Below are 11,427 nucleotides of genomic sequence, written 5' to 3'. Positions count from 1 at the left end.
GGGAGCAGCTTTCGGGGACCCAGTCGGTGGGTCCATCCTTTTAGGATGTCCCAGGGAAAAAAGTTACTGCCAGACAGATACCCCCCTGCCTGGAAAACTCAAGAGCCTCTCGTAGCGTCCGTTATACTGTAGAAATGTTTGTTAAATGCAGATTCAGAAAAGTGACTGGGAGAGAATTGAGGTCGCTCGGACAGTGCAAGAACCTCAAGCATTTACCCCGCGATATTCCCACCCAGTGAAGCTACCCAAAGGCTGGCCCGCGCCCACCTTGAGTGCCCTGGACCCTTTAGATGCCGGGGCGGGCTTCGAGAACCTCTCTTTTTTTTCTGTAATGGTCCCTTACCTTGTTGTCACTCTTAGAACCAGAAAATATATATGTGATCGTTGTAGAAAAATTGGAAAGAGAGGGATTTGCTATGTCTTACAAGCCACAAAGTAATTGAGATTGCGTTATGTCTATATGCTATTTTGTTTCGGAGCTTTTATTTTCCTGTCTAATTTAGCCTGAACGGTTTACATGTAATCAGAAGCTTTTTGTAGCCATGTCCGTATCTGAACGCACTGCTGGGCATTGAGGCAGTTTTTGTGGCTTCGGTGACTGTTTTCATAACGCCCTGTGCTGGGCTTAGGGGCTGGAGTGCAGCGATTGGGTTAAGGGGTGGGAACCTTGAAGGCCTGTAATTGCCACAAGCAGCATGTGAGGGCCCCTCCCTTTCCTTTCATCGCTGACTTTCCCGCATAACTTTGGCCAGATCCTTAGTAAGAAAATTCTCATTCTCATTGGAATTTCTCAGATTGATTACTAGTGACTGACTGACGTTTCTTCTCCCACACGTGTTGATTGGCTATTTGTAGTCTAGTATCTGCTTGTCCATAATGATTTTATTTTCCTATTGGGATTCATTTTTTTTAAATTGTGAGCATTTATATTAAAATCAGCAGCCTTCTCATTTGTTGAAAGCAGAGGTCTTTAATATTGATTTTTGTTCTGCAGACTTTTATTTAATACCTACTGAATGAGAAACATCAGCTTACGGGGTGGGGGGTTTCGTCCAGGGTCTGGCCACCTCCGGGTAACCTAACAGGTGAGCACCCATGAAAGGAGTGGAAAGACTTTGAGGAAGTCTAGATTAGTAGTCTCAGAATCCGTACAGCACAGACAGAAAACTGAGTGATTCCGGGAGCACACCTTTCAGTTTTTCCGTTTTCATGGTCCTATTTATGGCACCCTCCTCCCCTAATCAGTGAGATGGAGAAGGGTGGTAAGAAATTTGTTCCTCAAAGAAGCACTACATTAGGCTCTGGTAATCAGTGGATCCTCAGATTTACAATCCAGAGTCATTAGTCAAAATGTAAACTAATTCAGCCCTGGCCGGTTTGGCTCAGTGGATAGAGCGTCGGCCTGCGGACTGAATGGTCCCAGGTTCGATTCTGGCCAGGGGCATGTACCTTGGTTTCGGACACATCCCAGGTCGGGGGTGTGCAGGGGACAGCTGATCGGTGTTCCTCTCTCATCGATGTTTCTGGCTCTCTGTCCCTCTCCCTTCCTCTCTGTAAAAGGTCAATACATTGTATTAAAAGGAAAAATAAAAGTGAACTAATTTGAATGTTACTTGTAAATATTAAATACACTTGAGATTTTCGTCTTGGTGGACTTGGTGCCATTGGCTTTCCAGAACAGCGCTTCCTGGGGTGTTGGTAGCTTGGAGCCACCGGCATCTATTTCAGATACAATTGGGATAATTCCATGAGGAAGAAATCACACAGCTTCTTTTCTTCGTTTTCATTATTGTTGTTTTTTAAAGAATAACAGCTGCCATTTATTGAACACAGGCACTTTGCTAAATGCTTTACCAACTACTCTTGTGCTTTCATTAATTATCTGTGGAACGTAATTTATTTTCCCTGTTTTTGTATGTAATGAAACAAGGAGAGATGCTAGACTCTGCTTCTATTTATGTACCCCGCCTAACTTGTTTTTAAAATATTTGTGTCAGGCCCTGTGGTTAGAGTGCCCAAGCGCGGAAGGGTCTCAGGTTCAATTCCCAGTCCACCAGGGCACATACCTGGTTTCCAGGTCCAAACCCCCCTCCCTGACCCACTAGGGGGTTATGCAGGAGGCACCAGTTGATGTGCCTCTCTCACATTGAAGTCTTTGTTTCTCCCTCTCCTTTTTGTTTTTTGTTCATCCTCACCCCAGGATATTTTTCCATTGATTTTTAGGGAGAGTGGAAGAGAGAGGGAAAGACCAAGAGAAACATTGATGTAAGAGAAACATATCAATTGGTTGCCTCCTGCATGTGCCCTAACCAGGGCTCTGGGCCAGGGAGGAGCCTGCAACCGAGGTGTGTGCCCTTGACTGGAATCGAACCTGGGACCCTTTGGTCTGCGGCCGATGTTCTATCCACTGAGCCAAACCGGCGAGGGCAGCTGCTATTTATTTATTGAGCATCTACTACGTACTGGGCTCATACGTAACGATAACTGATTTAAAAAAAATTAAAATATTTGTCACTGAAGAGGACCTTTAATATTCATTTTTAGTTTCTGGTATCTAGGGATTGTGATTTGCTTCTTGGTGAGGTAATTTTGAATCATTTTCTAACTGATGTCTGTTTTAGGTAAATTTTAAATATATGGAGACGAGAAATGGTTGTGAAGTCTACACATACCAGGCTCTAACTCAGGTTCATTTGAGCCCAAAGTTCCTATTGCGTGCCTTTTTCTTTTCAGATTTTTAGGTAGTTTTGCTGGAATTTGATTCTGAGTTGTTTGGGGGAATTCCTTGAGAGTTTTTGAAATAATATTCTATGTTGAAAGTAATCTTACCAAGTATTTACTGAGACCCAGCCATGTTCACAAAACAATATACAGTCGGCCCTTGTATAACATAGGGGTTAGGTTAGGGACATCAACCTCCACACAATTGAAAATGTGGGTAGAACTTTTGATTCCTCGCAAATAGCCTACTGTTGACCAAACCTTATAGAGGGGGAGGTGGAGAAATTTGTTGTTCCACTTATTTCTGCATTCATTGGTTGATTCTTGTATGTGCCATGACCAAGGATGGAACTTGCAATCTTGGCCTATCAGGATGGCGCTCTAACCAACTGCGCTACCCAGCTAGGGCCACGTCCTGTCATTCTAACTTGATGCTCCCACAGACCCCCAAAGGAAGGGGGACAGTTTGTACCCGCCTAACTGAAAAGGGTACATAAGTAATGACATGCCATTCTCGAAACACCATTTGTGAATTATTTCCCAGAAAAGTAGAAATTAGAAATCTAGAGATGTAACTACTTCAGGGGAATTCACTTGAGGTTTTAAGTAAAGGGAATTTACTTTCCCTTTCTACTGGTCCAGATCTAATCTGATTCTTAGCTGTCAAAGGAGGGGAACGTTAGTTTTTCCTTAAACCAGTGTGATCCGCATTTTCTCCTTGAAAAAAAACCTAGACTTTAGATGTAGATGTTTGTGTTTTGATTTCTCTTCGTTGCCCTGGTTTTGATCAGCACTGACTGACTAATTGTGGTTAAAATGAGTTTCTTAACTGAAAGGTTAGGTTCCCAGGGTTACAGTATCAAGACCATCAGTAAATTATTCACGGAGGTTGGTGGTAAGGGATTTCTTGGTCATTTCTGCTCCTGGCATTTTATTTAAAGTGCATTCCTTAGGAGGAACTAGAACTGGCTTTCATTTGGTCAACAATGAGGGCAGAGCTTTGAGATAAAGGGCAGAAGCCAACCATACACAGTTCTGACCTGAACTCTGGAAACTCTGTTAAAAAGAATACAAGGAAATATGCTTTATGTTGCCAGTGACTGGAGGAGGCTACTTTTCCTTTCTTTTGCTTTTGGAAAGTTCCACCATAGGAAATATTAATTTAATGAAAAAAGTGTTAGATTAAAAGACACAAACAAACTTGTGTTGTAGATAGCAAAATTCTGTGTCTTTGTGACTTCTTAATTCAGGTGATCCCCTTTCACCAGTTAAGCATTTAGTAAATGTGTCCAAAATACAGCGGAACCTGGTTTCTCGAACAATTCACTTCTCAACCTGACAACCCTTTCATGCGGATACCTGTATGAGGAGTCACACATCTCTCAGGTGGCAGACAGACAAAGGAGAAATTGCACAAATATCAGTCCGTTCACTACTGTTAAGATATCAGGATACTGTGCTGTGAATATTTTTGTGGTTTTTTTGCTTTTGTTGCTGCTTATAATTTGTAAAATTTTCATTTTTACTGTACATTTCCTTTACTTTTTGTTAAATTTTCATTTACACTTCATGTCCTTTTTGTATTTAAAGTATTCATTTATAGATTAAACAGAATAGACATATACTGTATATTAAGAAAGGTTAAAACGGAATCATTGGGGGTCTGGAATGGATTAATTCGCTTTACATTATTTCTAATGGGAAAAAGTGATTCGGTTTTCGAACAGCCTTCTGGAACGAATGAAGTTTGAGAAACGAGGTTACACTGTGCCTAGATTTGCTGTGGAAACATTTTTAATACAAATGTCTATTTTTTCCTTAGTTTGGCTATAGACTAATATTTTATAAAATATTCATAGACACATGAATATTGATACACTATACACATACTTGTTTCATCTTATCAAGCAATATTACAAACAACACCAAAGGATTTTTTTTGTTGTTTTTCAAGCAGTTTCTTTGGGTTTTTCTATTAAAAGGCAGGCTTTGCTTCCCGGACCTCTGAATTGTGCTTTGTGTCACATTTTGTCAGGTTTTTCTGGGGCCTTTTAACACACGCCTTTCTTTTCCCCTAGTACGCTTTTCAGGAAGCCTTGAACAGCGCAGGAGATAAGCTGGTCGTGGTTGACTTCTCCGCCGCGTGGTGTGGGCCTTGCAAGATGATCAAGCCCTTCTTTCATGTGAGTATTAAACACCTTCTGCTGTTTAAGAGATTTCTGTTCTTTGGGCTGGTGGTCACGACCCTAGAAAAAAAAACAACAATAGTTTGTGGGTCGGTTGTTGTCTGATCTTTGGTCTAAAAGTAATAATGTAACAACCTAAGTAAGTTAGCTTTGACACATGTGGCCCATTGAAGACAACCTTTAAAAGCTAATTCGGTTGTCTTAAATTGGTGGTTCTCAACCTGTGGGTCGCGACCCCTTTGGCAGTCAAACACCCCTTTCACAGGGGTCGCCTAAGACCATCCTGCATATCAGATATTTACATTACGACTCGTAACAGTAGCAACATTACAGTTATGAAGTAGCAACGAAAATAATTTCATGGTTGGATCACAGCATGAGGAGCTGTATTTAAAGGGCCAGAAGGTTGAGAACCACTGTCTTAACTGGTTTTGCTTTAGTTCATTTTGAAACATGGGCCCCGCTCTCTAAAATTGGGGCCTCGAGTTATTTTCCTCTAGGAGGAATTTGATTCAGAGACAATATATGACCTTTTGTTGAGAACCACTGTCTTAACTGGTTTTGCTTTCATTTTGAAACATGGGCCCCGCTCTCTGAAATTGGGGCCTCGAGTTATTTTCCTCTAGGGGGAATTTGATTCAGAGAAAATATATGTCCTTAATGCTTACCCTTGTCCCTAGTCTAAATTTTGGCATCTTTTATTACATTTTCGTTTAAGAAGGTTGGGTATTAACTGCCATTAACAAGTTCTAATTCTTTGTGTATTTTTTCATTTAAAATGTTCCAGTCCCTCTCTGAAAAGTATTCCAACGTGGTGTTCCTTGAAATAGATGTGGATGACTGTCAGGTACGTGGCTGGAAATCTGGAATGCTACTTAGCTAAACGGTTTTCTTTTGAAAGAATAGGTAATTGTGCCAACCATGAGCTTAATCCCCGATATCAGGAGGTATATGTATCCTAAAATAAGCATAAAAATAGATAGCTAAGGCTTTAGTACTTTACTTCCCAGTAATTTACCTTCTAAAAACCTTTATATTCTACCTAACACTATAGAGTTGATGGTTATCACCAAACGTGGACACCACTTTTAAGGTTCTTGTGAAGTAATGACATGAGAAAGTAGATTCACACACTTATTCTAGTCATAGTTGATTTTGGTCAATTAGAAAACCCAACGGTTTTAAAGGAAAAAAACAAACACCAAGTTGCCCAGTAGAGAGCTGAGAGAATAATTAAGGGGAAGATTCCAGGTTGGTTGAGTTAACAAATGCTTGTTGAGCACTTTATGGACCAGGCACTGTTCTTACAAGTATTGATTCATTTAAATCCTGATGTTACCACCCCACTTTACAGAAGAGGAAAACAGAGGTGTGAGGTGGTCCATGGAGGTGCAGTGGCAGAGCCTGGGTTTAAAATGAGGTCGCTGGCTTCCCAGCCCTTGCTCTCTCCCACCAGAGGCCGCTCTGTGGTGTGGTGGGTGCAGATCAGGTTTCCAGCACGGACTGTGTCCCTCTCACAGCCCACTGAATGGGGAGAGCCAGCTAAGGCGTCTCACTAGGCGCTCTTTAGAGACAGGTGGGCATTTCCCCCCGCCCCAGTGGGCAGGAGGGGTCTAGGCTATGATGTGGCAGCAGAGGCGCTAGACCTTGGTTCCAGTCCTGGCCCAGTGACTTCTGCTTCAGGCTAATCCTTCTTCCTTGAGCCTTGGTTTTTCGCTATGGTCAGGTGTTAATCCTTGCCCCATCAGCTGGCCGAAGTTGCATATTCATTGAGCAACTATGGAATGTACTAAAGGGTCGATAAAAGTGGGTAGAGGGTTATACTTTCTAAATCTGTGAGGACCTTCCCACAGCACGTTGACCAGTTCCACACGCATCCTTTCACTCTCACTGTATTCTCTGCTGGGCCTGCTGGGCACAGCCTTGCCTTTTGTAGCTGATGAACTCGCTGCAGGCTTCACATCTTTCCAGGAACCCTTCTCCAGCTACCCCCTTTTATGCCCAGAGTAGGGCAGTTTCCCTTCCTCTGTCCCCAGGGTGTCCTCAGCACCTTTTCCTCTTGCATTTATGATTGTGGAATGGGGTGGATCCTCTACCTAGTAGACTGCCTGCTTTCTCCCCCAGCTCTGTCACCTGTTAGCTGTACAGACTTGGTTATCTTGTCTGTGCCTCAGTTTGATCCTCTGTAAAGTGGAAATGTTAACATAACATCATAGGATAGTCATCAGGGTTAAATAACACCTGGAAAGCGCTTAGAACAATACCTGGCACATGTTAAACATTCACTGAATCTTTATAACGGCCACTTTGTGTCTATCCTTGACTGTTAGTCTCTTTCTTCACTAAGCACACTTTCCTGGCAGGCAGTAGGTATAAAAAGAATGGTTGTCAAGCTATTGTTCTGATGCGTTGCATAGTTTTAGGAAAAAAAGAATTGAGAGTAGATAGTATGTGTTCGGTTAAAACAAGGAGCGAGGGTTTTTTCCAACTTAAAGTCTTGAGAGAAACTTCTGGTGCTGACCCTATCAAAAAGCAACTGAATACATTTTTATTGGAAAGCAATACCACGTGCTAGATGTTGTGGGAAGCTCTGCACGCGTTAGGTCCGTGGTCGGCAAACTGTGGCTCGCGGGCCACGTGCGGCTCTTTGGCCCCTTGAGTGTGGCCCTTCCACAGAATACCAACTTCTGCGCATGGGCCACAAAGTTTCAATCGCACTGTACATGCGCGCCCACATGTCTTTTGTGGAAGAGCCACATTCAAGGGGCCAAAGAGCCACGTGTGGCTCTCGAGCCGCAGTTTGCCGACCACGGCGTTAGGTCACTTAATCCTCACAGGAACGATGAGAGCAGCTTCCTAGCATCCCCACTGAAGAGATAGTGGACTGTAGCACAGAGGTGTTAATCAAGCAAGAGTAGGGGGAGGCGGGGGGCGCATTGAGCCCTGCCCCGTGCTGGTTCGAGGCCCAGCGCTCTTACCGCCTCGGGGCACAGATGTGCAGAGCAGGCAGGACTGCCGTGTGCCCGAGCTGCTCGTCCGCGTCTGGTTGGCAGACTCATCATCACCTGAGAGTTTCTAAACCTTGAAGTGCCCCACGCACACACTGGGGGCCTTTCACTTTGCGTCCCTGTTCTAAAGATCGAATACCTTTAATGGCGGCTATTACAACCGCCCAAATAGCCTCATCTGTGGCAGAGGTAAAAGTTGAATTAATTTCAGAACCCTTTGATCACCACATAACACATAGCTGCAGTCTCTGTCAGCTCCTACTCACCTGGTCATTAAAACAAAAAGCAGTTCCTTAAACAGCCAGTGAGTGGTTTCGCCATGGAATTCATGAATTACGTGAGTGGGTCTTCTGGTTGCTTGGAAACTAGGTAAAACCTTCACCTCATTTCAACTCTAAAAGAATACCGATAAGGGGGAAAAATTACATTAGTCTCATTTCTGAACATTAGATCATATCATTCAATAGATGGAATGTTTAATAACTGAATTAGTTTTTAAAATTTATATGCAGGTCGCTCCCGGCCATGAACGTCAGACCCAGGCTAATTTACACATTTATAATGTCTTTGGACCAAGCAGCATACAGTTTTGAAAGAAGGCTCTGAAAAGCCTAGGATAGGAAGAAGTTACCTTTTGGGTGTAATAGATTCACACGGGCTTTAGGAGGCATGGACACAGAATGTGGTGCACAAGGAAAACTTGGTATTCACAGGGAAGTACGAATACTCACCCTTTGGGAATGGTGGGCTCCCAGCTCTCTGTGGGGCATGGTACTTCGGTAAATTAAAACAAGAAACAAGTGAGTTAGCCCTGAGAGTTCTGTAACATTTTAGAACAGCCAGAAATGAGTTAATAGAACTGACAAAAGCAGGTCTAAAGTTATTTCGCTATATGGAGTGTAAGCCAGAAGCCAATGAAACTAACCAGGTAAAATGTAGTCTTGTTACACTTACTAATAAAAATCAGAGACTGGGTCAAGCTGTAGGGATGGAGAACAGGTCGGTTGTTGCTAGCAGGTGGGGTGAGCAGAGGGTTTGACTACAAAGGAGCTGCCCAAGGGAATTTTGGGGGAGAGGGAATCGTTTTGTGTCCTGGTTTTGGTGGTGTTCATATGACTCTGCAAGTGTCAGAACTTGTCCATACACACACACCCCCAAAGTGAATTTTACTGTATGTAAGTTTACAATTCCAGATTGTTCACCAAAAAAGAAACACACACACAACAGGAAGTGGAGGTGTTATTGGGGAGTAGGCTGGCTTTTCGTTTCTAAGAGGGAAGTGATAAGAATGTTTTCAAAACCTCGGAGGCAGCTACTTAGTTATTAAGTGCGCATGACTTTGCAATCACTACAGAAATAGCAAACCAGTCCATAGAACAAGAAGAAAATAAAAGTGATAAAAGTAAAACATTAACTTTGGATAGCAAAGGTCAAGTCCATAGAGGATTTTGATAGGAATACTATGTTCCTGCAATATTGACTCAGTACTATTAAAATGTCAGACTCCTGAATTTGTCTAACAGTCCGTGGTCGGCAAAGTGCGGCTCTCGAGCCACATGCGGCTCTTTGGCCCCTTGAGTGTGGCTCTTCCTAAGCCTTAGGAGTACCCTAATTAAGTTAATAACAATGTACCTACCTATATAGTTTAAGTTTAAAAAATTTGGCTCTCAAAAGAAATTTCACTCATTGTACTGTTGATATTTGGCTCTGTTGACTAATGAGTTTGCCGACCACTGGGCTAACTCAATCTGACATCTTGGGGAGATTGACCGTGACATTCTGAAATAATGTGGCCAGGGAAATCCCATGACAGTTCTTTGGTTTCCGAGATCTGGGTTCGAGGGCTCTGCTGCCTGGGTTGCTCCCCTGCACGGTTTTGCTGCTTAGGGGCTCTGCGGTTCTCCTTTTCTTACCTGATCCTCTTTTGAGTGCCAAGCGGGCACTGTCCAACCCTTACCAGCCTTCACTTGAAACACTTGTCCAAACAAGACTATTTTCATGGCATTTCCCTCCAAACCTTATGTGAACAGAGTATTGTGTTAAAAGTTCCTGTGACAAAACTGAAGAATGCTTGATGGCCTTTGAGCTGCAGAAAAATCTTAGATGTGGGAAGAGCCGCATCTGGGAGAAGGAAGATAGGCACCCACCAGCCCGATTTATCGTGTTTTGAGTTTGCCCATTTGTCTCAAAGCTGGGTGGCCCACGAAGGTTGTACCATTAGCATCAGATGGGCCTCAACCTTATAGTGCCCCTCGGGCGGTTCTGATCATGCAGCCGGGTTTGAGAACTGGCAAGTAAAATTTTAAGTAAAAACATAAAAGAAACAAGAACCAGTGCGTGCCCCTTTAGAGTCCTGTGACATTATTCTTGAACAATTTTTTCACCATTTTCTCCTCTTTCTCACACACTCGTCTTTAGCCTTTATGATCATCTCTGTACCCCATTCCCATAATAAATCTGGAAAAACTAGGAGCAAAGATAGAGGTGCTAATTCTGAGGAATAGCTGGGATTATAACCCTGAGTACAGTTAAAGAATTTGTTGCTTTATGAGATTCATGAAATAGCCAAGATATAATTGGACTAAACAGCTTATTGACTCAATAAGCTGTTATCTGATAGTGTCTGATGCAAGTAGCATTCAGCTCCTTCCTTGGTGCTCCTCTGAGGAGAGTACGTATTAGTAAGAATTTTAATTGAGAATATAACTAGGGTTTTGTGTTAGCATTATATTCATTGTCGATTTTTATATGCTAAATAAAGGCCTAATACTGAGATATGGAGTATACAACAGAAAAAAGAATCCGGTTTTGGATTCTGTGCTTCTGTCAAAGTTCAATACTAAGTTTTATTTTTATTCTCTCTCCAACTATCTCCCCCCTCCCCCCAACCAGGTCACTCTTCATTGACTGGGGCACATAATGTGGCATCTAATTGAAAACTGATCTTTGCTAGACCCAGTCACTAAATCTGTGATTGGTACTTCCTGTTCTATAATGAAGTACATTTGTCTTTGTTAAGAGGTATTTGAGTCTTTTGCCTGTTCTTGGGCTATTTTCTCTTAGTTTTTAACTTAAAACTGTGTTTTCCAAGGTGTTATTTTTGAATAAGATTATACCTCTCCTTTGCCTCCAGTTTTCCCCCCATTCTGTGATCATGTCTTAAGTACAAAGTAGAGGTAACAGTGCTGCCATCTAATGTCAACTTAAAACTGTGTTTTCCAAGGTGTTATTTTTTAATAAGATTATACCTCTCCTTTGCCTCCAGTTTCCCCCCATTCTGTGATCATGTCTTAAGCACAAAGTAGAGATAACAGTGCTACCATCTAATGTTAATTCAATATTTTCTTAACAGGTGGGTGAGTTTTCTGGAGCTAATAAGGAAAAACTCGAAGCCACCATCAATGAATTCATTTAATCATGTTAACCAGCCATTGGCTCTTGTAATTTTTTTTTTATTTACAAAAAAAGAAGATAGATCAAGTATAGAGACTATATACTCAACTACCATCTGA

General features: G+C 42.3%; 1 protein-coding gene across 1 annotated transcript in view; it reads left to right on the top strand.

Annotated features, from left to right (window-relative positions):
• Positions 1–11,395, top strand: part of LOC102751639 (thioredoxin-like 2-1, chloroplastic) — a 12,631-nt gene extending 1,236 nt beyond the window's left edge. The window contains exons 3-6 of the mRNA XM_015568748.1: positions 4,800–4,904; positions 5,695–5,785; positions 8,046–8,104; positions 11,268–11,395. Of these exons, the coding sequence (XP_015424234.1) occupies positions 4,800–4,904; positions 5,695–5,785; positions 8,046–8,104; positions 11,268–11,330 (318 nt within the window). The 3' untranslated portion in view covers positions 11,331–11,395. The remainder of the gene's footprint in view (positions 1–4,799; positions 4,905–5,694; positions 5,786–8,045; positions 8,105–11,267) is intronic.
• The last annotated feature ends 32 nt before the right edge of the window (positions 11,396–11,427 follow it).

The sequence above is a fragment of the Myotis davidii genome, unplaced genomic scaffold (assembly GCF_000327345.1).
Source record: "Myotis davidii unplaced genomic scaffold, ASM32734v1 scaffold64, whole genome shotgun sequence".
Lineage (NCBI taxonomy): Eukaryota > Metazoa > Chordata > Mammalia > Chiroptera > Vespertilionidae > Myotis > Myotis davidii.
The sequence above is the reverse complement of the archived record's forward strand: the minus strand, read 5'-3'. Positions and strand labels throughout refer to the sequence as shown.